Source organism: Pristiophorus japonicus, chromosome 5 (genome assembly GCF_044704955.1).
Source record: "Pristiophorus japonicus isolate sPriJap1 chromosome 5, sPriJap1.hap1, whole genome shotgun sequence".
Lineage (NCBI taxonomy): Eukaryota > Metazoa > Chordata > Chondrichthyes > Pristiophoridae > Pristiophorus > Pristiophorus japonicus.
In genome coordinates this window covers 19,131,515-19,151,981 of record NC_091981.1, presented here as the reverse complement: position 1 = coordinate 19,151,981, position 20,467 = coordinate 19,131,515, and the positions used below count along the sequence as shown (strand labels likewise).

General features: G+C 46.6%; 1 protein-coding gene across 3 annotated transcripts in view; it reads right to left on the bottom strand.

Moving 5' to 3' along the window:
• Window positions 1–20,467, bottom strand: part of LOC139263749 (coagulation factor XIII A chain-like) — a 134,980-nt gene that overhangs the window by 28,725 nt on the left and 85,788 nt on the right. For all 3 annotated transcript variants that reach the window (XM_070879787.1, XM_070879789.1, XM_070879788.1), the window contains exons 9-11: window positions 14,659–14,762; window positions 11,412–11,500; window positions 5,220–5,373 (exon numbers count right to left, since the gene is read on the bottom strand). In XM_070879787.1, the coding sequence (XP_070735888.1) occupies window positions 5,220–5,373; window positions 11,412–11,500; window positions 14,659–14,762 (347 nt within the window). The remainder of the gene's footprint in view (window positions 1–5,219; window positions 5,374–11,411; window positions 11,501–14,658; window positions 14,763–20,467) is intronic.

Below are 20,467 nucleotides of genomic sequence, written 5' to 3'. Positions count from 1 at the left end.
AATAATACCCCAGCCTATCCAATTGTTCCTCATAGCTAAAATTCTCCAGTCCAGGCAACATCCTCGTAAATCTCCTCTGTACCCTCTCGAGTGCAATCATATCTTTCTTGTAATGTGGTGACCAGAACTGCACGCAGTACTCTAAGCTGTGGGCTAACTAGTGTTTTATACAGTTCAAGCATGACCTCCCTGGTCTTGTATTCTATGCCTCGGCTAATAAAGGCAAGTATCGCTTTGGCCTTTTGAACTTTCTTAAATGCATTCGTAAAAGTTTGTGGTTACAGTGTTGCTGCACAAAGCAAACAGCGCAAGTACACACTGAATTATTGGAAATTCCCAGTGTCACGACAAATTGGATTACAGTTTTAATAAACTGTCTGATATATCAGCAAAATGCATCATCAAGAAATATCTCATTGTGCCGAATTTTAGACAGTTACATAAAAATCCCACTTTAAATGATACCAAATAAAATTTCTGCAGCAGTACATTCTCACTTGGTACTCCGAAACAGACTTTATGGAGCACATATTGTGCTCATCTGTCTCTTTGTACATTCTCAGCATATAAGCACTTCTGCACTCGCCCTGTAATGTTCTACATTCCCCATTTACAACGCTGTCGCCGTATGCAACTCTGCAGGTCAATGGCTTGTTAACTACTGAAGGAACCAGTGTAGCTCCCCTCATTCCATACCTCTTTGGAAACATACACTGACCAGCCACACGCTCATACACAGTCACGTTGGTTGAAGTTAAACATTCACCGATCATAAATTTCAAAGCCACATAAATGTTGGATGAAATAAGCCATATTGCATATTTAAATTTGTCATGACTACGTAAAGAGAGTTGTTCTTTCATTGTCAATTTAAAAACCTTTGGCCTTAACTGCCGTTGATATTTTGCCGCTACGCTGTCGTAATTTCGTTGTAAGCGCAACGGAAAAAGGGTCAGTATTTTGCGGCCAGTGGTGAATGAACGGCACGAGCCGTTTACATCGAAACATAGAAAATAGGTGCAGGAGCAGGTCGTTCAGCCCTTCGAGCCTGCACCACCATTCAATATGCTCATGGCTGATCATGCACTTCAGTACCCCATTCCTGCTTTCTCTCCATACCCCTTGATCCCTTTAGCCGTAAAGGCCACATCTAACTCCCTTTTGAATATATCTAACGAACTGGCCTCTACAACTTTCTGTGGTAGAGAATTCCACATGCTCACAACTCTCTGAGTGAAGAAGTTTCTCCTCATCTCGGTCCTAAATGGCTTACCCCTTATCCTTAGACTGTGACCCCTGGTTCTGGACTTCCCCAATGTCGGGAACATTCTTCCTGCATCTAATTTGTCCAATCCCGTCAGAATTTTATATGTTTCTGTGAGATCCCCTCTCATTCTTCTAAATTCCAGTGAATATAAGCCTAGTCGATCTAGTCTTTATTCATATGTCAGTCCTGCCATCCCGGGAATCAGTCTGGTGAACCTTCGCTGCACTCCCTCAATAGCAAGAATGTCCTCCCTTAGATTAGGAGACCAAAACTGTACACAATACTCAAGGTGTGGCCTCACCAAGGCCCTGTACAACTGTAGTAAAACCTCTGCTCCTTTCCTCAAATCCTCTCGCTATGAAGGCCAACATGCCATTTGCCTTCTTCACCGCCTGCTGTACTGTATGTCAACTTTCAATGACTGATGTACTATGACACCCAGGTCGCGTTGCACCTCCCTTTTTCTAACCTGTCACCATTCAGATAATAATCTGCCTTCCTGTTTTTACCACCAAAGTGGATAACTTCACATTTATCTAAATTATACCACATCTGCCATGTATTTGCCCACTCACCTAACCTGTCCAAGTCATCCTGCAGCCTCTTAGCACCCTCCTCACAACTCACACTGCCATCCAGCTTAGTGTCATCTGCAAACTTAGAGATATTACACTCAATTTCTTATTCTAAATCATTGATGTATATTGTAAATAGGTGGGGTCCCAGCACTGAACCTTGCGGTACCCCACTAGTAGCTGCCTATCATTCTGAAAAGGACCCGTTTATTCCTACTCGTTGCTTCCTGTCTGCCAACCAGTTCTCTGTCCACATCAATACATTACCCTCAATACCAATGGCTTTAATTTTGCACACTAATCTCTTGTGTGGGACCTTGTCAAAAGCCTTTTGAAAGTCTAAATACACCACATCCACTGGCTCCCCCTTGTCCACTCTACTAGTTACATCCTCAAAAAACTCTAAATTTGTCCACAGACTTTCTCTGGGCTTTTGCAACTGGAATTTGCGATGATTAGAAAGCCAAAGCAGTGCGGCGCCCTCTACAGGGGGATCTGGGAGCTGTGTGATCAGGTCAAGCAACTGTGTATCTCCTTAACCAATCAGATTGAAAAACCCTTACTGACGGACACAGAGTCTAAAGCAAGAAGTGTCAGTTAGAATAGTTAATTCAATGCAAAATCATGTAAAGAAAAGGAAATAAAGAGGAAAGGAAAGATGGGATTAAGAGAGAGATAAAAGAGACAGAAAGAAAAAGTTAAAAAAAAGTATTTATCTTCTTTATTTTTTTTAGATCTCCAACAATAATTAAAATCTGAAGGAATGAGACTCCACACTTGTAAAAGTTAATTTTCAGTGCCAGAGAGGTTGTTTGCCAGTAATTCAGTGTTATCGCGGCATTAAAAAATTAACTTAGACTGGAATGGACACGCCCTAACTTTTTATGGTGTCTTTGGTGGGTATTTATCACGTAAGTACAGCAACTTCACACCGTTCCATGTGTTTCAATGCTGGGTCTCTCGGTGAGATACTTTTATAGCGCAGCATCTGGAGGAGCAGGGCAACTCGGACAGCAACATCTTGATTTACGCGTTTAAACGCGCATGTGCAGACACTGGAAATTGCTGTCCAATTTACTCTAATAGCCTCACCCTTACTTGTGCTGCCAAATCCAGGCCAGTGTTTCCGCAGCACTTCCGATGCAGCTATGACAATGCCGTAAATGGAACATTCCTGTGTGTCGGGGAATACAGAGGGCAATGGGTGCAAGGTGATAGAAGTTCTGCCAAACAGCGTGATACTCTTTGTGTCCATCGTACGGCAATGCATTCCCTTTGCCAGCAGAAAGTTGGTGGCAGCATTATGCACTTTATTGGCTGCAAAGCGCTTTGGGACGTCCTGAGGTCGTGAAAGGCGCTATAGAAATGCAAGTCTTTCTTTCTTTTTATGTCATCACATACCCACAGACTCAAGGAAAAGTGAAATGAGACAACAGCAGAAAAGTGAGTGTTTTGAAAGGCTCAAACTAGATTATTATCCACTTACTGCCTTTGAAAAGACTACAGAGAAATGAAAGAAGTGACTGGCGAGGCCAGAAAGACAGAAACCCAAAGTGGAGGCACAAAGTGAGAGTCTTTGGGCAAGTGATGGTGCCACATAGCCCCCGAAGGGGATGTGAAGAGTGTTGGCCTGTTTGACATGCCTTGCGCCATGAGATACCCATCATCCCTGTGCTCGTTGACCAACATTGGCGCCCGGTCCACCAATGCCCTGATGTAAAAATTCTCATCCTCGTGTGCAAATCCCTCTGCTATTTCTGTAACCTCCTCCAGCCATACAACCCTCCAAGAACTCTGTGTTCCTTCAACTCTGGCCGCTTAAGCATCCCACACTTCCTTCGCACCCTACCAATGGTGGCCGTGCCCCAAGCTCTGGAAGTCCCTCCCTAAACCTCATCGCCTCTCTTTCTCCTCCTTAAGACCCTCCTTAAAACCTACCACCTTATCCAAGGTTTTAGTCACCCATCCTAATGTCTCCTTTGGCTCGGTGTCAATTTCTGCCTGATTACACTCCCCTGAAGCACTTTGGGATGTATTCCTATGTCAAAGGCGCTATATAAATGCAAGCTCTTTTTGTTGTTTCATTCCTGCACTTCCTGGCCCAGAAGAAAATTTGAAAAAGAATAAATGAACTCGCCTTCTTGGCTCGCTTCTGGGCCTGCTGCTCTTTGGCGCTGGACTTCCTTGTCGAGTTTGGTTCCAGGCAGCGACCTCACTGAAAATGAGCTCAAATAGCGTCGGGGTCTGAATGATGTCATCAGACCACGACTTTTGCGTTTCAATGTGGCCCACCACCTACGTGCTCAAAACAAACCCGTTAAAGTGGCATGGGTTGTGAGTGAGGAGTGGACAAGGTGAGTGCCACGCTGACAATAATTTAACCCCTCGCACGAACCATTCTCATCGGGCATTAAAATTGGGCCTTTAGTCTCCCAGTTTCCCCGGTTCCCTTGTTGCATGCCTCTTCTGGTGCAGTCCATCATAAAATAGGCCTTCACTTCACCATTTATGGTCAGGCCATGAGCTGGAAACTTTCTTCCATTCGGTCCATCGCCAAGCAAGCCTACTCCTCCTGAATGAAGATGCGTTTATTGTCTGGTTGCTACTGTGAAATCCTCTCAGGCTTGAAACAGGTCCCAGCCAGGAAGCCACACTTGACAGACAGACAGGAGGGTGGGAGTGGGGGTTGGGTTAAAGAATGAAATACTGGGAACGCGACCGCAGTATGCTGTGCACATGCCCGCTGCCTTTATTACAGCAGTGACTATTGCGGCGTTCGAGTGCCGCGCCATAAAGAGGCGTGTCATTTCATTAACATATGTAAATCGGGCACCCAGAGTGCAATTGGGAGCCCGATTTAAAATTCACTGTTGCTGCGCGAGTTTCCCAGTAGTCGGGAAACCTGGCAGCAAAAGAGAGACGGGAGACGATCATGGGCTTTATCCACCCGCAACACCCCCCCCCCCCCCCGCAACCCCCCCCCCCCGCCCACGGGTCTCTCTTCCCTCTCCCAAATCACAGGCCTTTCCCTCGTCCCGATCGCGGGTCTCTCGCCCCCTTCAATGATCGCGGGCTTCTCCGACTTCCCAATTGCTGGGTCTGTCCCCAAGGTTCCACCGGCTGTGGCCTCCTGCCACTGGTGCTCCCGCCCGCCCGCTCGCCAGGCTGTCCGGAGCAAATGAACGTCACTGAGATCCTGCCGTTAAGATCAGCAGGACCTCCGAGTCTCCGGCCTTGCTGGGTTTTCCAGCCCCACCTGCAGCCTCCCCGCCTCACTGTAAATATCGGGACCAAAGATGGTACTTCATATTAAAAGTTAACTTTTAATTAAAAAAAAAAGATTTCAAACTACCTCGAAGATGTGGATTCTTACTCACCCTCTTGGTATTTATATTGATCTGTGATGTCTTTCCTGCCATCAGACCCAATCTCCTTGGTTACAATTAATTTTCCAACCTCGTCGGTCTTTACATCACCTTTAATCAGGGACCCATCCTTTTGTTTGTTCCAGTATATGATATCACTGTTTACCTTGAAGCAGAAAATAAAAATTAACTTACAAAGTGCTGCAAAATATTTTATAATGTGCTAACAGGTCCACTAACAGGACGTTATTTTAATGTTAGAACATCAGAAATAGGAGCCAGAGTAGGCCATTAGGCCCTTCGAGCCTGCTCCACTATTTAATAAGATCTCTCCACTTTTCTGCACTATCTACACATCCCTTGATTTCCTTAATATGCAAAAATCTATTAATTTCTGTCTTGAATATACTTAACGACTGAGCATCCATAGCCCTCTGGGATAGAGAATTCCAAAGATTCACCACCCTCTGAGTGAAGGAATTTCTCCTCATTTCAGTCCTAAATGGCCGACCCCTTATTCTGAGACTGTTACCCCCGGTTCTAGCCTCCCCAGCCAGGGGAAAATTCCTCCCTGCCTTCTACCCTGCCAAGCCCTGTAAGAATCTTCTATGTTTCAATGAGATCACCTCTCATTCTTCTAAACTCTAGCGATTGTAGACCTTGTCTACTCAATCTCTCCTCATCGGACAATCTCTAGAAAAAAAGGTTCAACCACTGCCCTAAACAGAACAATCTGCTCATATCGGGCATGTTTCTTGGCTGGATCGGCAGAGGAACCTACAATGCTTTACAACCTTCTGGACTTAACATCGAGTTCAACAATTTCAGGTCATAACCATTGTTCATATCTTGTTGGACACCAGGTTCTGCTTATGATTCTGCAGTTACATTTACAGCTCCTCTATACCCACCTTTTGTTTTTTTACTTGTCTCATTACCATTACCTTTTGTCTTGCACCATCATCCGTTTTGTCAATTTAATCTTTCCTGCCTTCCAACCTATCAGAGATCTTCTCTTGTATTATTTCTTCTTCCAACCACACCCCCATCCCACCTCCCCGCTTCTGTTCATGCTTAAAAACTGTTACATCTCTAACATTTTCCAGTTCTGACGAAACATTATCAACCTGGCACTTTAACTCTGATTCTCGCTCCACAGATGTTGCCTGACCTGCTGAGTATTTCCAGCATTTTCTGTTTTTATTTCTGATTTCTAGCATCCGTGGTTTTTCATCATCATCATAGGCGGTCCCTCATATCGGGGAGTGACTTGCTTCCACGCCAAAAAGGGATGAGTTCACAGGTGTTTCAATGAAGGACCTAATATTCCAGGTCCCGGACTGCATGTTGAAGGGTGGAAGATGCCTGCGCGTGGATTTTTTTTAACGTGTGGCGACCGTTGCACACCAGCCACCACACGGGCTTGGCAGAGCTAGGTCTTGGTCCAGTGGCAAGGATTAACCAAGACGACTGGGGCCAGCTCTGCTGCCACAGTATTTAGCTTTTGCATGCAACGCCGCATCCCATTTCATGGGCTGGTCGGAAAGATTGGCGGGAAACACAACCTATTGTTCAGTCACAATCCAAAGTGGAAAAGCTTGGGGTGGGAGGTGTGGGGGGGATAGTACTGGAACTGAAAAGAGGAAGTGATTGATAAAGGAGCGAGAGAGAGACAGGGCATTGAGAGAAAGTGATAGAGAGCTGCCGAGTAGAGAGATGGAGGATGGGAGAGAGAATACAGGTACAAGAGGGAAAAAGAGAAAGTGAGACAGAAATAAAAATACCATGGGGCTGAATTTGCGGCCCCTACGGGTGCATACAAATGTGCACATGCCTGTAGGGGCCCTGCAAGTTCCAGGTTTAGGCATGCACTGCGTATGCGCCGAAACTCAGAACTTGCGATCTGTCAAGAATTCTATTGACAGATCGTACGAATCTGACAGAAATGGGCTTCCGCTGGTGGCGAGTTGGGCAATTTACTCAACGTCATCCCAGCGACTGCCCTTGAAATTCTTACGCCTGCAAAAGCAGACGTAAGAGTTTTAAAAAATAGAAAAATAATTTTTTTCCCCACTCATTTATATATTAAAAACCCTGCCCCGTAAGGTAAGTTTATTTTTAGCCTGGTTAAAACAGAATGATTTTTTTCAAAAAAAAATAATTAAAATATTTTTTTAAATTAAATGTCATCTTCATCAATTTTAAATATCTAATGTACTTTTAAAATGTATTTAATGTGTTTGTGTATTTTGGGGATATTCCCATTCATACTTATGGCAGCTCCATAAAAATGGAACTCACCATTAACTATGAATGGGGTTCCTCCCCAGTTTCATTGGTTGGGCCGGTCCATGTGATCCCAGGAGCACTGATGAAACTCCTGAGCTCCTGGGATACGTGGGCCTACGCAGGACCACAAGTCGCCGAACATCCCGACCAGGTACGTTGGAAGGTTTTTAGCAGTTTGGAGGCATCCGCCCGCGGGAAGCCTCCGACAGCAATTTGTACCCCTTTACCTTCTTCAGCTAATATGATGTAACAAAGCTTATAAAGCTGCTATTTACAGATGATAATGTAAAGAAAGCAGAGTCTCTTGAATGAGTACTGGCGGCTGAGTGAGGCATTGCGATCATTCACAGAGGAGGAAGCAGATTTTTTTTCCCTTCAAGACTAAGGCCAAAAAAAGTTAGCTTTGTTGTATTGTTGCCAGATTATACCGACAATGATTTCAGCAACTCAGCTTTCTTACAACTTTCATTTTCACTTTGCTAAGCACTTTTGGCTGGCAACGCTAAGCTGCATCTAATCTGCATTAGGGACTTTCTAAGTATTCAGTTATATGTGCGGCCAGATAAATGATACACGGGGCGGGGGGGTGGGGGGGGGAAGGGAGATATCATTTACGAAGCCTTTCTTTGGTCACCTTCTTTCACAAACAATCATATCCAGAAGCCTTTCAATTTCAACATTTTCATTCCCACCAAGATCGAAAACATCCAGAATCACTTGCCCAAAACCGGCTGCATTAATCAGAAAGGTCGTGGAATGAAAAGGCACAGAAAAGAACGATTCCGGTCAGATCTGGTTGCACCTGATGACTTACGTCAATTGGGAAGTAAACAGAGTGGCAGGGTAAATTCCATATCGCCAGTGTAGTCCTCCTGAAGCTTTGGCTGCTACGGTTTTATACATATGTCAATGGCCGTTAGATCACATGTGACTTTGAAAAATTTAGGAACAACTTGTATTTATATAGCACTTTTAATGTAGCAAAACAGCCCAAGGCGCTTCACAAGGAGTGTTATCAGACAAAATTTGACACCGAGCTGCATAAGGAGATATTAGGACAGGTGACCAAAAGCTTGGTCCAAGAGGTAAGTTTTAAAGAGCGTCTTAGAGGAAACATAGAAACATAGAAAATAGATGCAGGAGTAGGTCATTCGGCTCTTCGAGCCTGCACCACCATACAATAAGATCATGGCTGATCATTCACCTCAGTACTCCTTTCCTGCTTTCTCTCCATACCCCTTGATCCCTTTAACCGTAAGGGCCATATCTAACGCCCTCTTGAATATATCCAACGAACTGGCATCAACAACTCTCTGCGGTAGTGAATTCCACAGGTTAACAACTCTCTGAGTGAAGAAGTTTCTCCTCATCTCGGTCCTAAATGGCTTACCCCTTATTCTTAGACTGTGACCCCTGGTTCAAGACAGGTTTGAGGCAGGAAGATTGTTCCCCAGTATTGGAAACATTCTTCCTGCCTCAAACCTGTCCAATCCCGTCAGAATTTTATATGTTTCTGTGAGATCCCCTCTCATTCTTCTAAACTCCAGTGAATACAGGTCCAGTCGATCCAGTTTCTTCTCATATGTCAGTCCTGCCATCCCGGGAATCAGTCTGGTGAACCTTCACTGCACTCCCTCAATAGCAAGAACGTCTTTCCTCAGATTAGAAGACCAAAACTGATCACAATATTCCAGGTGAGGCCTCACAAAGGCCCTGTACAACTGCAGTTAGACCTGCTCCTATACTTAAAATCCCCTAGCTATGAAGGCCAACATGCCATTTGTCTTCTTCACCGCCTGCTGTACCTGCATGCCAACTTTCAATGACTGATGTACCATGACACCCAGGTCTCGTTTGCAGAAGAGGTGAGAAAGGTAGCAAGGCAGGGAGGTTTAGGAAAGAAATTCCAAAGCATTGGGTCTTGGCAGCTGAAGGCATGGAAGCCCATGGGTGGGCCGGTAGAAATCGAGGTTGCACAAGATGCCAGAATTGGAGGAACGCAGTGTTCTCAGAGGCTTGCATGGCTGGAGGAGGTTATAGAGATAGAGGGGTGGGATGGGGGAGGAATTTGAATACGAGCATAAGAAATTTAAATTCAGGGCATTTGTGGACCAGGAGCCAAGGAAGATCAGTGAGCACAGGGGTGGTGGATGAATGGGATTTGGTGCGAGTTAGGGGCAGCAGAGTTTTAGATGAACTGAAGATTACAGAGGGTGGAAGATGGGATGCTGGCCAGGAGAGCATGAGAATAGTTGAGTCTGGAGGTAATAAAAGCATGGATGAGGGCTTCAGCAGCAGTTGAGCTGAGGCAGGAGCAGAGATGGGCGCTGTTACGGAGATGGAAGTAGGTGGTCTTAGTGAACAGTCTAGTTCAGCCTCAGACAGTGACCAGGGTGAGGGGTGGAATCAGTGATTTGGGAACAGAGTTTGCGGTGGGGACCAAAGCCAGTGGTTTCCTTTCCAATATTTAATTGGAGGAAATTTCTGCCCATCCAATACTGGAAACTGATCAAAGGCAGTTCCTCGTATTGAGGATGACTTGCTTCCACGCCAAAAAGGGATAAGTTCAGAGGTGTTTCAATGAAGGACCAAATATGCAGGTCCCGAACTACATCCTAAAGGGTGGAAGATGCCTGTGTGTGGATTTTTTTTATCGTGGTCTCGGTCCAGTGGCAAGGCTTAACCAAGATGGCTGGATACCAGCTCTGCTGCACGGACCTAGTGCACACACATATCGCAGTGTGGGCTGGCCCGTGCTGCCCCTGGGCCCTCGACTCGTCTGGCCCCAAACTCGCGCCTCTTCTGGGCCCGATCACATCACTCCACGATCTCTCGCCGCTCCTGCGCCCCAACCTCACCGTTCCTGCTGCACCTACCCACGGTCCAATCACCGACCTGGACCTTGATGACGTCCAATCCAGCCGCCACTTCTCAGCTGTCTGACAAACTTTCATTTCATCCATGAAAATGGATACTGATACTGAACAAGCAGCATGACAAATTAGAGTTAGAGGAGGGGTTGAGAGAGGTAGTGGTGAGGTAGAGCATACATGCGGAATCTGATGTTGTGTTTTTGGATGATTGCGCCAATGGGAAACATGTAGATGAGGAATAGGAGGAGGGTCAAGGAGAGATCCTTGGGAGACTCCATGGGTAATAATGTGGGAATGGCTAGAGGAGCCATTGCAGGTGATTTCTCTGGCTACGATTGGATGGATAAGAATGGAATCAGGCGAGTGCAGTCCCACCCAGCTGGACGACGGAGGAGAGACGTTGGAGGATGATGGCGTGGTCAACTGTACTAAAGGCTGCAGACCAGTTGAGAAGGATGAGGAGCGATAGTGCGCATTGGTCACAGTCACATAGGATGTCATTTGTGACTTTGAAAAAGGCTGTTTCAGTGCTGTGGCGAGGCAGAAACCTGATTCGCGAGGTTCAAAGGTGGAGTTGCGGGGAAATGGGCATGGATTTGAAAGGCGACAACACCTTCAAGGACTTTGGAGAGGAAAGGGAGGTTGGAGATGGGGGTGATAATTTGCAAGGACATAGGGGTCAAGAGTGAACTTTTTGAGGAGGGGGTAATGACAGCAGGTTTGAAAGGGGAGGGACAGTATGAGAGGTGAGGGAGCCATTAACAATATCAGCTAGCATGAGGGCCAGGAGCTAAATTGGAAGGTCAGCACTTTAGTGGGAATAAGGTCATGGCCATAAGCATTTGTATCACTGGAGTAGAAATCAGAGGATTTTAACTGGGAGGAGTCACAAAGTTATATCTATATCCTGAATGGGAAGCAGAATTCATGTCTGTGCTGCATTTCATAAAAGCATCATTCAGCAATGTAATTGTTTTGCTGGCTATTTGTCCTTATTATATAAATCTAGATGACTGTTGTACATCCTGGGGTTTCCACGTACCTCTGCGTAAATGAAAGGGGCATCATATGGGAAGAAGACCTGCCCATGTTTTATGGCGTTAACAGAAGCGGGTCCACACCGATACATGCCTAAGGGAAACATGAAACATCAAATTAGTATTCGACTTACTGGAAAGCATTTATCCAAAGCTTCCCGTTGTTATATGAATTAAAACATAATGGAGTCCTTTATTAGGACTTATAGAGTAAAGGCACTTAAGATAGTAAGTGAGAATGAAATGCACTCAATTACCATCAAATTGTTAATGTGCAATATTTGGATCTACTGCTTATTAACTTGCTACTTACAATAAGCTAAGCATTCCAATCGTTAGCCATTAACGATGATCAATTAAGTATGAATGAGACAGACATCCAGACCAAAACAGGTCACTTTCGACCTTGATCTGACAAAGGATTGTGCGGTCACATAAACATCAGAGCTGTGGAAATGCTGCTACGGCTATATTCGTGTGATGGGAAAAGCTTTTAACGGGATGTCTAGTTTGGCTCTACCGCTTGATGGCCTCCTGAGAGGCCGAGTGGAGAAATGAGGTGCCTCCCGCAACGGATCTCAGAGGGCAGGTTGTTGTGATGCATTCCGTGGTCTGGGAGTCATGGCCACAGTCGCACTGATGGTAAGTTAAAGTTAAAAAAGCAAAAAGGCCCAGATCCATTGGCTCGGAGACGGACGGCGTGGCAGGGGAGGCAAGGAACCAGGAAGACCTTTTGTTCCGCAAGCGATGTGAACCCATTGACTGTTTGCACAGGGAGCGAGCTGTGGGAGGAGCCGGCTTTATTGTTGAGTGCAACCCCCAGCAATAAAAAGGAGTTGTTGCCATTGTGCGCACCAATGTTTTAGTGATGCTGAAAAAGATTGCAAAGCAAAGGACTGTGTCAACCAGATGAGGAGACCATCAGCAAAAGGAACGGAGAACAGCTAAAGTGAAGGTGGTCAAGCTGTTCAGTCTGGTAAACTAAGAGGGCATTGGCAATTTTTGGGTTGGGGGCCTCCTCATCCATATATTCCTTAAATACACAACTCTACTGAACATATTCAAAAATAATACTGTGATAAATTATTAGCTTATAATGAATACAGTAAAGAATGCATCTGGCATTAGTTAGCTTCCAGTCATTTTACATCAATAAGCACATTTTATTTTTACATTGGAGTGATGGTGCGAGTTCGGACACGGGCAGCAGTTTTTTGGATGGCCTCAAGGTTATGGATGATAGAACGTGGGAGGCGAGCCAGGAGTGCATTGGAATAGTTACGTCTCGAGGTGATAAAGGCATGGGTGATTGTTTCAGCAGCAGATAAGCTGAGGCAATTAGTAGACACCATCACCCCTGTGCTCACTGACCTGCTTTGGCTCCTGGTTAAGCAATGCCTCAATTTTAAAATTCTCATCCTTGTTTTCAAATCTCTCCATGGCCTCGCCCCTCTGCATCTATGTAATCTCCTCCAGCCCCACAATCCTCCGAGATATCTGCACTCCTCTAATTCTGGCCTGCCCTGTAGAGTGTCCCCGATTTTAATCGCTCCACTATTGACGGCCGTGTCTTCAGCTGCCTAGGTCCTAAGCTCTGGAACTCCCTCCCTAAACCTCTCTGCCTCTTTACCTCTCTTCCTTTAAGGCGCTCCTTAAAACCTACCTCATTGGCCAAGCTTTTAGTCACCTGTCCTGATATCTCCTTTTGCGGCTCGGTGTCAGCTTTTGTTCTCTCCCCAAATCCCCTCACCTCTTTTTCCAACCTTACTAAAATCCATTTATCTTTCTGTCTTCTGTTCTGATGAAAATCACATGCCTGAAACATCCTAACCTGTCTTTTCTGCTTATGTGCTGACTGACCTGTTTTATACTTCCGGCTTTTTCTGATTTCTGTTTTTATTTCGGCAAACACGGTCCTGGCCCGACCCACCCCCAGATTCACCAGCTAAACAGTGGGCCAAGACTGGAAAATCCAGGCTGGCATCTTACTGATGTGATAGGCGTAATAGTTTCTTACACAAAATGAGGTTCTATCACTATTACTGGACACAACAAGATAGTCACTGCAAAAGAATGTCCAACGAATCAGAAAAGTGGAAAGTCCAATGCTTGCCTACAACATGTTGAATAAAATTATCATCTGTTGTTCCTTGGGGGCATATCAGAGGCAAAAACCATTAAAAAAAAGAATTTTATTTATATAGCGTCTTTCACAACCACTGAACATCCCAAAACACTTTGCGGCCAATGAAGTACTTTTTGAAGTGTCACCGCTGTTGTAATGTTGGAAACGCGGCAGCCAATTTGTGCACAGAAAGCTCCCACAAACAGCAATAAGAAAATGACCAGGTTATCATTTTTTGTAGTGCTCTTCTTTGAAATAGTGCCATGGGATCTTTCACAGCCACCCGAGAGAGCAGACAGGGCCCTCCGTTTAACGTCTGATCTGAAAGATGGCACCTCCAACAGTGTAGCACTCCCTCAGCACTGCACAGGAGAGTCAGCCCAGATTTTTGTGCTCAAGTCTCTGGAGTAGGATTGTGAACCCACAACCTTTTGACTCAGAGGTGACAGTGCTACCAACTAAGCCACAGCTGACATTCTAGAGCAAAACAGAGAATATGATATGAAAGAGATGTTCACACGGTAATGAATTATCTGGAAGTATATGTTGTATTTTATATTTCTCAAGGATATTGTCTCCCACAGTTCATTGGGTATCAGCGTTCGAAACCTTTGTCATCGTCATCATAGGCAGTCCCTCGAATGAGGATGACTTGCTTCCACAAGAGTTCACAGATGTTTCAATGAGCACCCGATATTCCAGTCCTGAACTCCAATTGAGAGGGTGGAAGATGCCTGTGCATGGATTTTCTTTAACGTGTGGTGACCGTTGCACATCAGCCACCACACGGGCCTTTATCCAGTGGCAAGGGTTAACAAGGACGACTGGAGACCTGCTCTGCTGCACGGGCCTAGTGCACACAGATATCGCAGTGTGGGCAGGCCCATGCTGCTCCTGAGCCCTCACCTCTTCTGGGCCCTGTACCCCCATTCGCCGCACCTTCGCCCACTAATAGCCGCATAGCAACAGGCAACAGTAGTGTCCATCGTTAGGCCTTTCTGTTTTTATATAAACCAGATCTTGATAACTGACACACAACCCTTTATCTCAATAAAAAAGTACAATAACCTGTAAACATCGTTATCAGAAAAGTACATTTCAGGAGATAAAGCCTTGCTGTAACCCACCTTCACTTGTTTCTTGAGGTGTGGCATCTACAACTTGCCAGCCACCATAGCCTGCTGGAAGGTCAGATCTGGACATCCAACATTCATTCCAACAATGATAGTTCCTGTTTATAATGAGAAGACATTTGTAAACGTGACATAATAAACAAGAACAAAATGGTCCGGAGTGAGGGCGCTCACCGCTGACCTCGCAGAAAGCTGCCCACAAAGATTTAATAAGCTCTCTGGCATCGATATCCCCGATTCCAATGTGACTTTCAGTCTGGCGCCATCTATAGGGGATCTGTGGCGTCCAGGAACAGTGAAGTCCTCAAGCAGACTGAGCAGCCAATCAGATTGAAGAATTCTCACAGACAACAAACCAGGAAGTAAAAAACAGATTATCATTCACTTTTTAATCATTTTACAGAAAGTGCAATATAAAGATTGGGGCATACACATGGAATTAAGGTAGAAGCTGAAATATCAAAAACAAACTTTAAAAAAATTAAATTTATTATTTAAAAAATCTTTGGAATTTTTATCATGGAATGGAGGGAATAACCGCACACATATAAAATTAGTTTTTCAGGGCCAGAGAGGTTGTTCAGCAGTAATTATGATTTAATAAGCCATTAAAAACTCAGTTACACCTCATTCAACAAGGCTTAACTTTTTCAGCATTTTTTACTGCGAGAATAGTACGTAAAAGGTTGAACTGATTCTGTATTGATTGCATCTGTGCAGTCTGCAACAGCACACCCTGTGGAGGAGCAGGGTATTGCTGACAGCAACTTCCGGATTTTCACATTTAACTGCGCATGTGCGGATGTCAGAAGTTGCTGTCAGATAGTTCTGCAAATTCCGGGCCAATATAGAAAACCTAAGTGGGACAGTATCATTTATATGATAGTTATTCCTTTCCAGCATTTTTCTGCCACATTATCATCTTAAAAAATAATGAGAAAGGAATTATCAAATTACACTTAATACTGTAAAAAGGGAGAAGTTTTGGGGTCGACTTTGGTGGCCGCCCATTTCTCGGCAGCCACCGAACGGGAGGTACGTTTTTGGCACCTGTTGCTGCTGAGAGCCGATTTCATCGCCGTTGTGTGGGCGGCAGGGGGAGCATCAGTCGGTGGCGGGCGGAACTCGGCGGCAAACGTCATTGGAGTGCGTCAGTTGGAGGTCTCTCCACTCGGTTATTTTCGGAGGACCTCCACTGCGCATGTGCGGGATTTCGGCCTTTTTTTTTTGTAGTTTTGTTGATGGAACCTGTAGTCCTTTTTCTGGCCCTTGCAGGCTAATTGTGGAAGTGCTCATGGCCATAAAAGGAGAGCACTTAATTGCACCTGTGAGGGGAGAGGAGAGAGAGAGAGAAGAGAGAGAGAGGGGAGAGAGAGAGGATAGAGAGGGGAGGGGGAGAGAGAGAGGAGAAGAGACAGAGGGGAGAGAGAGGGAGAAGAGAGAGAGTGGAGAGAGGAGAGAGGGGAGAGAGTGGAGAGAGAGGAAGAGGGGAGGAGAGGAGAGGAGAGGAGTTGGAGGTTAGAGAGCAGAGGTGGCATTGGAGAAGGGCAGTCTGAGTTCCAGAGGGGGCAGTGTAACAAATTTATACCCAGACTCTTGAGCAGCCATTCCTCTTATCATAGAGGATGATTGGGCAGAAAGCGTCAATGAAGACTGGCAGCAGAACAAGGCCCAGAGCTCCGTGGTTCAATGAGCAGGAGTTGGAGGAGCTAGTGACGGAGATGGAGCGCAGGTACAGCGAACTCACCCGGGATGGGTGTGGCAAGCCTCCACCAGCCCAATACCAACGTCTTTGGATGGACATAGGTCAGATGGTCAGTGCAATGGGCAACGTGGAGCGGGATGGGGACGAATGCCGCAAACGGTGGAACGATTTGGTGGCGGCAGCTAAAGTGAGTAGAAATTTATTCGCCCTCTCCTGTCCAAGGCCAAAAAGGTTGTGTGCCAGATGTGTGTGTGTGTGTGTGTGTGTGTGTGTGGGAGTGTGTGTGCGTGTGTGGGGTGGCGCAGGGGCATGAGCAAAGGGGATAAAGGCTGCAACGTTTCTTTGTGCAGAGAAAACAAGCAGCCAAACAGGCAAGCCTGCGTGCGACCGAGGGGGCCCAGAAGCTGTGGTGGAATTGACCAGGCTGGAGGAGCGTGCGTTGGCATTGGTGGGTCATCGCTGCATTCCAACTACAAACGTTTATGCAGATCCGGTGCTACTGCAGGGTAAAGCTACACTCATCTCTGGTGTCAGCGATCCTCATGCCATGAAAGTACATACAATGCTAAGGCACTCGCGTTGAATGCACACTTTGTCGCCCATTATTGGTGTGGATATATAGAGATAGGACTTCTTGCTGGCATAATGTGAGATGGAACGGCTCACATCTCACTTTCACCACCTCCACCACCACCCCTCTACAGATTGAAATGTTGTCCTCTACTTGCAGATGCTAATTCGGGCACCACGGATCTAGAGAGACCATCGACCTCTGGCCTTCACCGAAGCCGTCACACCCCAGCATCTCCCACCCCGACGTTCTCCACACCCGAGGACACCGGATCCTTCCTGCACCCCCAGCCTACATCACCCATGTCCACCGCTCCCACCTCCGCCACCCAGGGCCAGGAAGATCAGGAGAGAGAAGAGGGAGAAGGGCCCATATTTGTGCCCCTTTACCTGGAGGGGCCGGAAGCGGCTGACATCAGCCTCCTGCCATGTCAGCCAAGTGTCCGCAGAACCTCGGCGTCGGGCTCAGATTTCCTGGGGTTTCCCATAGACTCCACTCAAGCAAGCTCGAGCAAGCGCAGAGTCTGTGCCTCAGAGGGAAGCAAGGCCCCATCACCCAGCAGCATCAGCGAGCAAACACCTGCGGATGCAGCACGGCTGGCTCTAATGAACCAAATAGTGTAGCTATCAACCACCGGCGTGGAGGTAGGTCACGAGATGCTGCAGACCATCGCTGAGATAGCTGGCACCATCACCACATTCACCCAGGAGCACGATCAAAGGATGGAGCGCCTCCTCACAGTATTACAGCGCACAACAGAAAGCATTGGGGCCATGAGGCAGGAGATGGCTTCTGCACATGTGATGCAGGCCCCCGACCCCACGCCCTCAAGGCACACAGATGCAGAGGAGCAGGAGATCCTGGCGCCTTCGGTCCCACGTCCTACGTTCCCACCAATACGCACACGTCTGCGCACATCCAGCTGCCCTCCTGCACAACCTCCTTAACCAGAGGCAGCGAGGGGCAGGGGAGGGCCACTCCGTCATGCAGGCGGAGCAAGGAAGAGGAACTCGGGCATCGCTGCAGGGCGGGGGTGGGGAAAGAGAGGTGGTGATGTCGGGTAGAGGGGTGGGTGTAAATGTATGTATATCTCTCAATATTCTGTAACGTTTGTCATTGTGCACTTGCAAATACACTCACATTGTTGACCCTCTGTCTGTGCGTGTGTCATTTTAACGTCATGTGTGGTGCGTTGTGCGAAACACACATCTGTCGCTCAGGTCATCTGCTTCATCAGGAATATCTTCCCATCCACATCTGACTGCACTGTATAATGGGTCCTGTCATCAGGCCATCGCAAGACGACAATGAAGGGTGAGCAATACAGGAAGGCGGTCATTCAATTACTCTAGTTTACCAAGTTGCAGGGCAGACCTTAAGGCTTGTACTTCAACCCCTTTTTTTGCGAGGCCAAACATGGAGGAGTGCCATGCCCTGAGATGACATGGTCATCAGTTTAAATTGCAGTAAATTGTGCGAGACAATTAATGAATCAGCTTGAATGTACAAAATGTGAGAGGCTGAACACTTTTCAATCACTCTTAATAATTTTCCCTTTGCCATTGGCCTTCTCAATGAAGGACTTTCAGCAAGGTTAAACAAAAAAGCCTCCATTAGCTTAGAGACATTTCAGTCAATTTTATCACATCCAATTTAAACATCACCATCAGCAATAAAGTAATTTTTTGGCACAACTGGAAAGTAAAAAACTTTGTCATTTCACTTATAGAAATTATGGGCTGTTGGCCAACTATCTCAACAAGAAAATGGATGTGATTGAGAACTGCAGTCAGACATTTCCTTTCAACTACAGATACCCAAATTCAAATGTAGCACACAGCTTGGAACAATATAAATATATTCCAATTAAAACATGCTTGAGCATTAGTCCCAGGAGACACTCCTGTCTCATAACACCAAACTACATTAACTCTTTGAACACAGAGAGCACTTTTTAACTTTCAAAGTATATCCATGCCTTCAATTATTTAAAAATGTGTACAAGTAATTTTATGCACATTTTAAATGCCGAACGTTGTAAAGTAGAACAGGGCAAAGATAATCAAGCATAGGATATTTCTTAATTCCAGCAGTGATATTTTGTCATCCACAAGACTTCAGAGACCAAACAAATGCATCGCCATGTGTCCCACTGTGCAGTCGATGGGGAAGGGATGTGCAGAGTGGAAAGGGACTATGCCGGTTCCTGTTATGAATGCATGAATTGAAATCATCACTCCCAAGGAGGCTTTCTGCCATACATTATCCCAGTGGCAACTGATATTTTTTAAGCATTTACAGTAGATATTAAAACACCGATTAACAGTTTCGGCCACTGAGGGTATCTACTTGCCTGACAACTACTAGGATGGAAGGTGAATTAGCAGCAGGATCGCTGGAGAAATACCACCAGCGCTGTCTCCGCAAGATCCTGCAAATTCCCTGGGAGGACAGACGCATCAATGTCAGTGTTCTTGATCATCCCCAGCAGCGAAGCACTGACCACACCCGACTAGCTCCATTGGGCAGGCCACATTGTTCACATGCCCGACACATGACTCCCAAAGCAAGCACTCTACTCGGAACTCCTACACGGCAAGCGTTAGCCCCAGGCGGGCAGAGGAAACGTTTCAAGGACACCTTCAAAGCCTCCTTGATAAAGTGCAACATCCCCACCGACACCTGGGAGTCCCTGGCCCAAAGACCACCCTAAGTGGAGGAAGAGCATCCGGGAGGGCGCTGAGCACCTCGAGTCTCGTCGCCGAGAGCATGCAGAAAACAAACGCTGGCAGCTGAAGGAGCGTGCGGCAAACCTGTCCCTCCCACCCTTTCCTCCCACGACTGTCCCACCTGTGACGGAGACTGTAATTCCCGTATTGGACTGCACAGCCACCTGAGAACTCACTTTTAGAGTGGAAGCAAGTCTTCCTCGATTTCGAGGGACTGCCTATGATGATAATGATGATTGGGGCGCATATTATGGTTTTGTACAAAGGAACCCAGTGGGGTGGATTTTCAGCTCCTCTCCGCAAGGTTTTTCGCCCCGGAGCGTCGGCAATGGCGGCGGTGAGGTGTTCTGGGCGGACGATCAGCCTCCAGCATCCCGCCGCGATCCTCGGCTCCGGTTTTGTGGTGGCGCGGAGCAGCACCGCCCGGAAGAGCTGCGCCCGGTGTGCAACACCCCTGGTTGCGACACCGCCGTAAGTTTTGACTCTTGCCCGACCTGTCCGCCCTGGAGCGCGCCCCGCAGTGAAATCGGGCGGTTCAACGATACCGACAATGGACGCCTCAGGTAAGTATGATTGTTGTTTCTTGTGATTCTTTTTGCGATTTGTGTTGTGGTGGTGTGGGCAATGTTTTGGGAATGCTTTTGTGGCTTTTTAAAAAGCATTTCCCCCCTACCTAGGCGTCTCTCGGAGCGCTCCCGGCCTGGCTCTTTAGCTCGGGAGTTTCCCATCCTAACGCCCTAAGAGAGGTGTACAACGCCTCCCTTAGCGCTGCGCCCCTAACTCAGGGCCCAGCTGCCC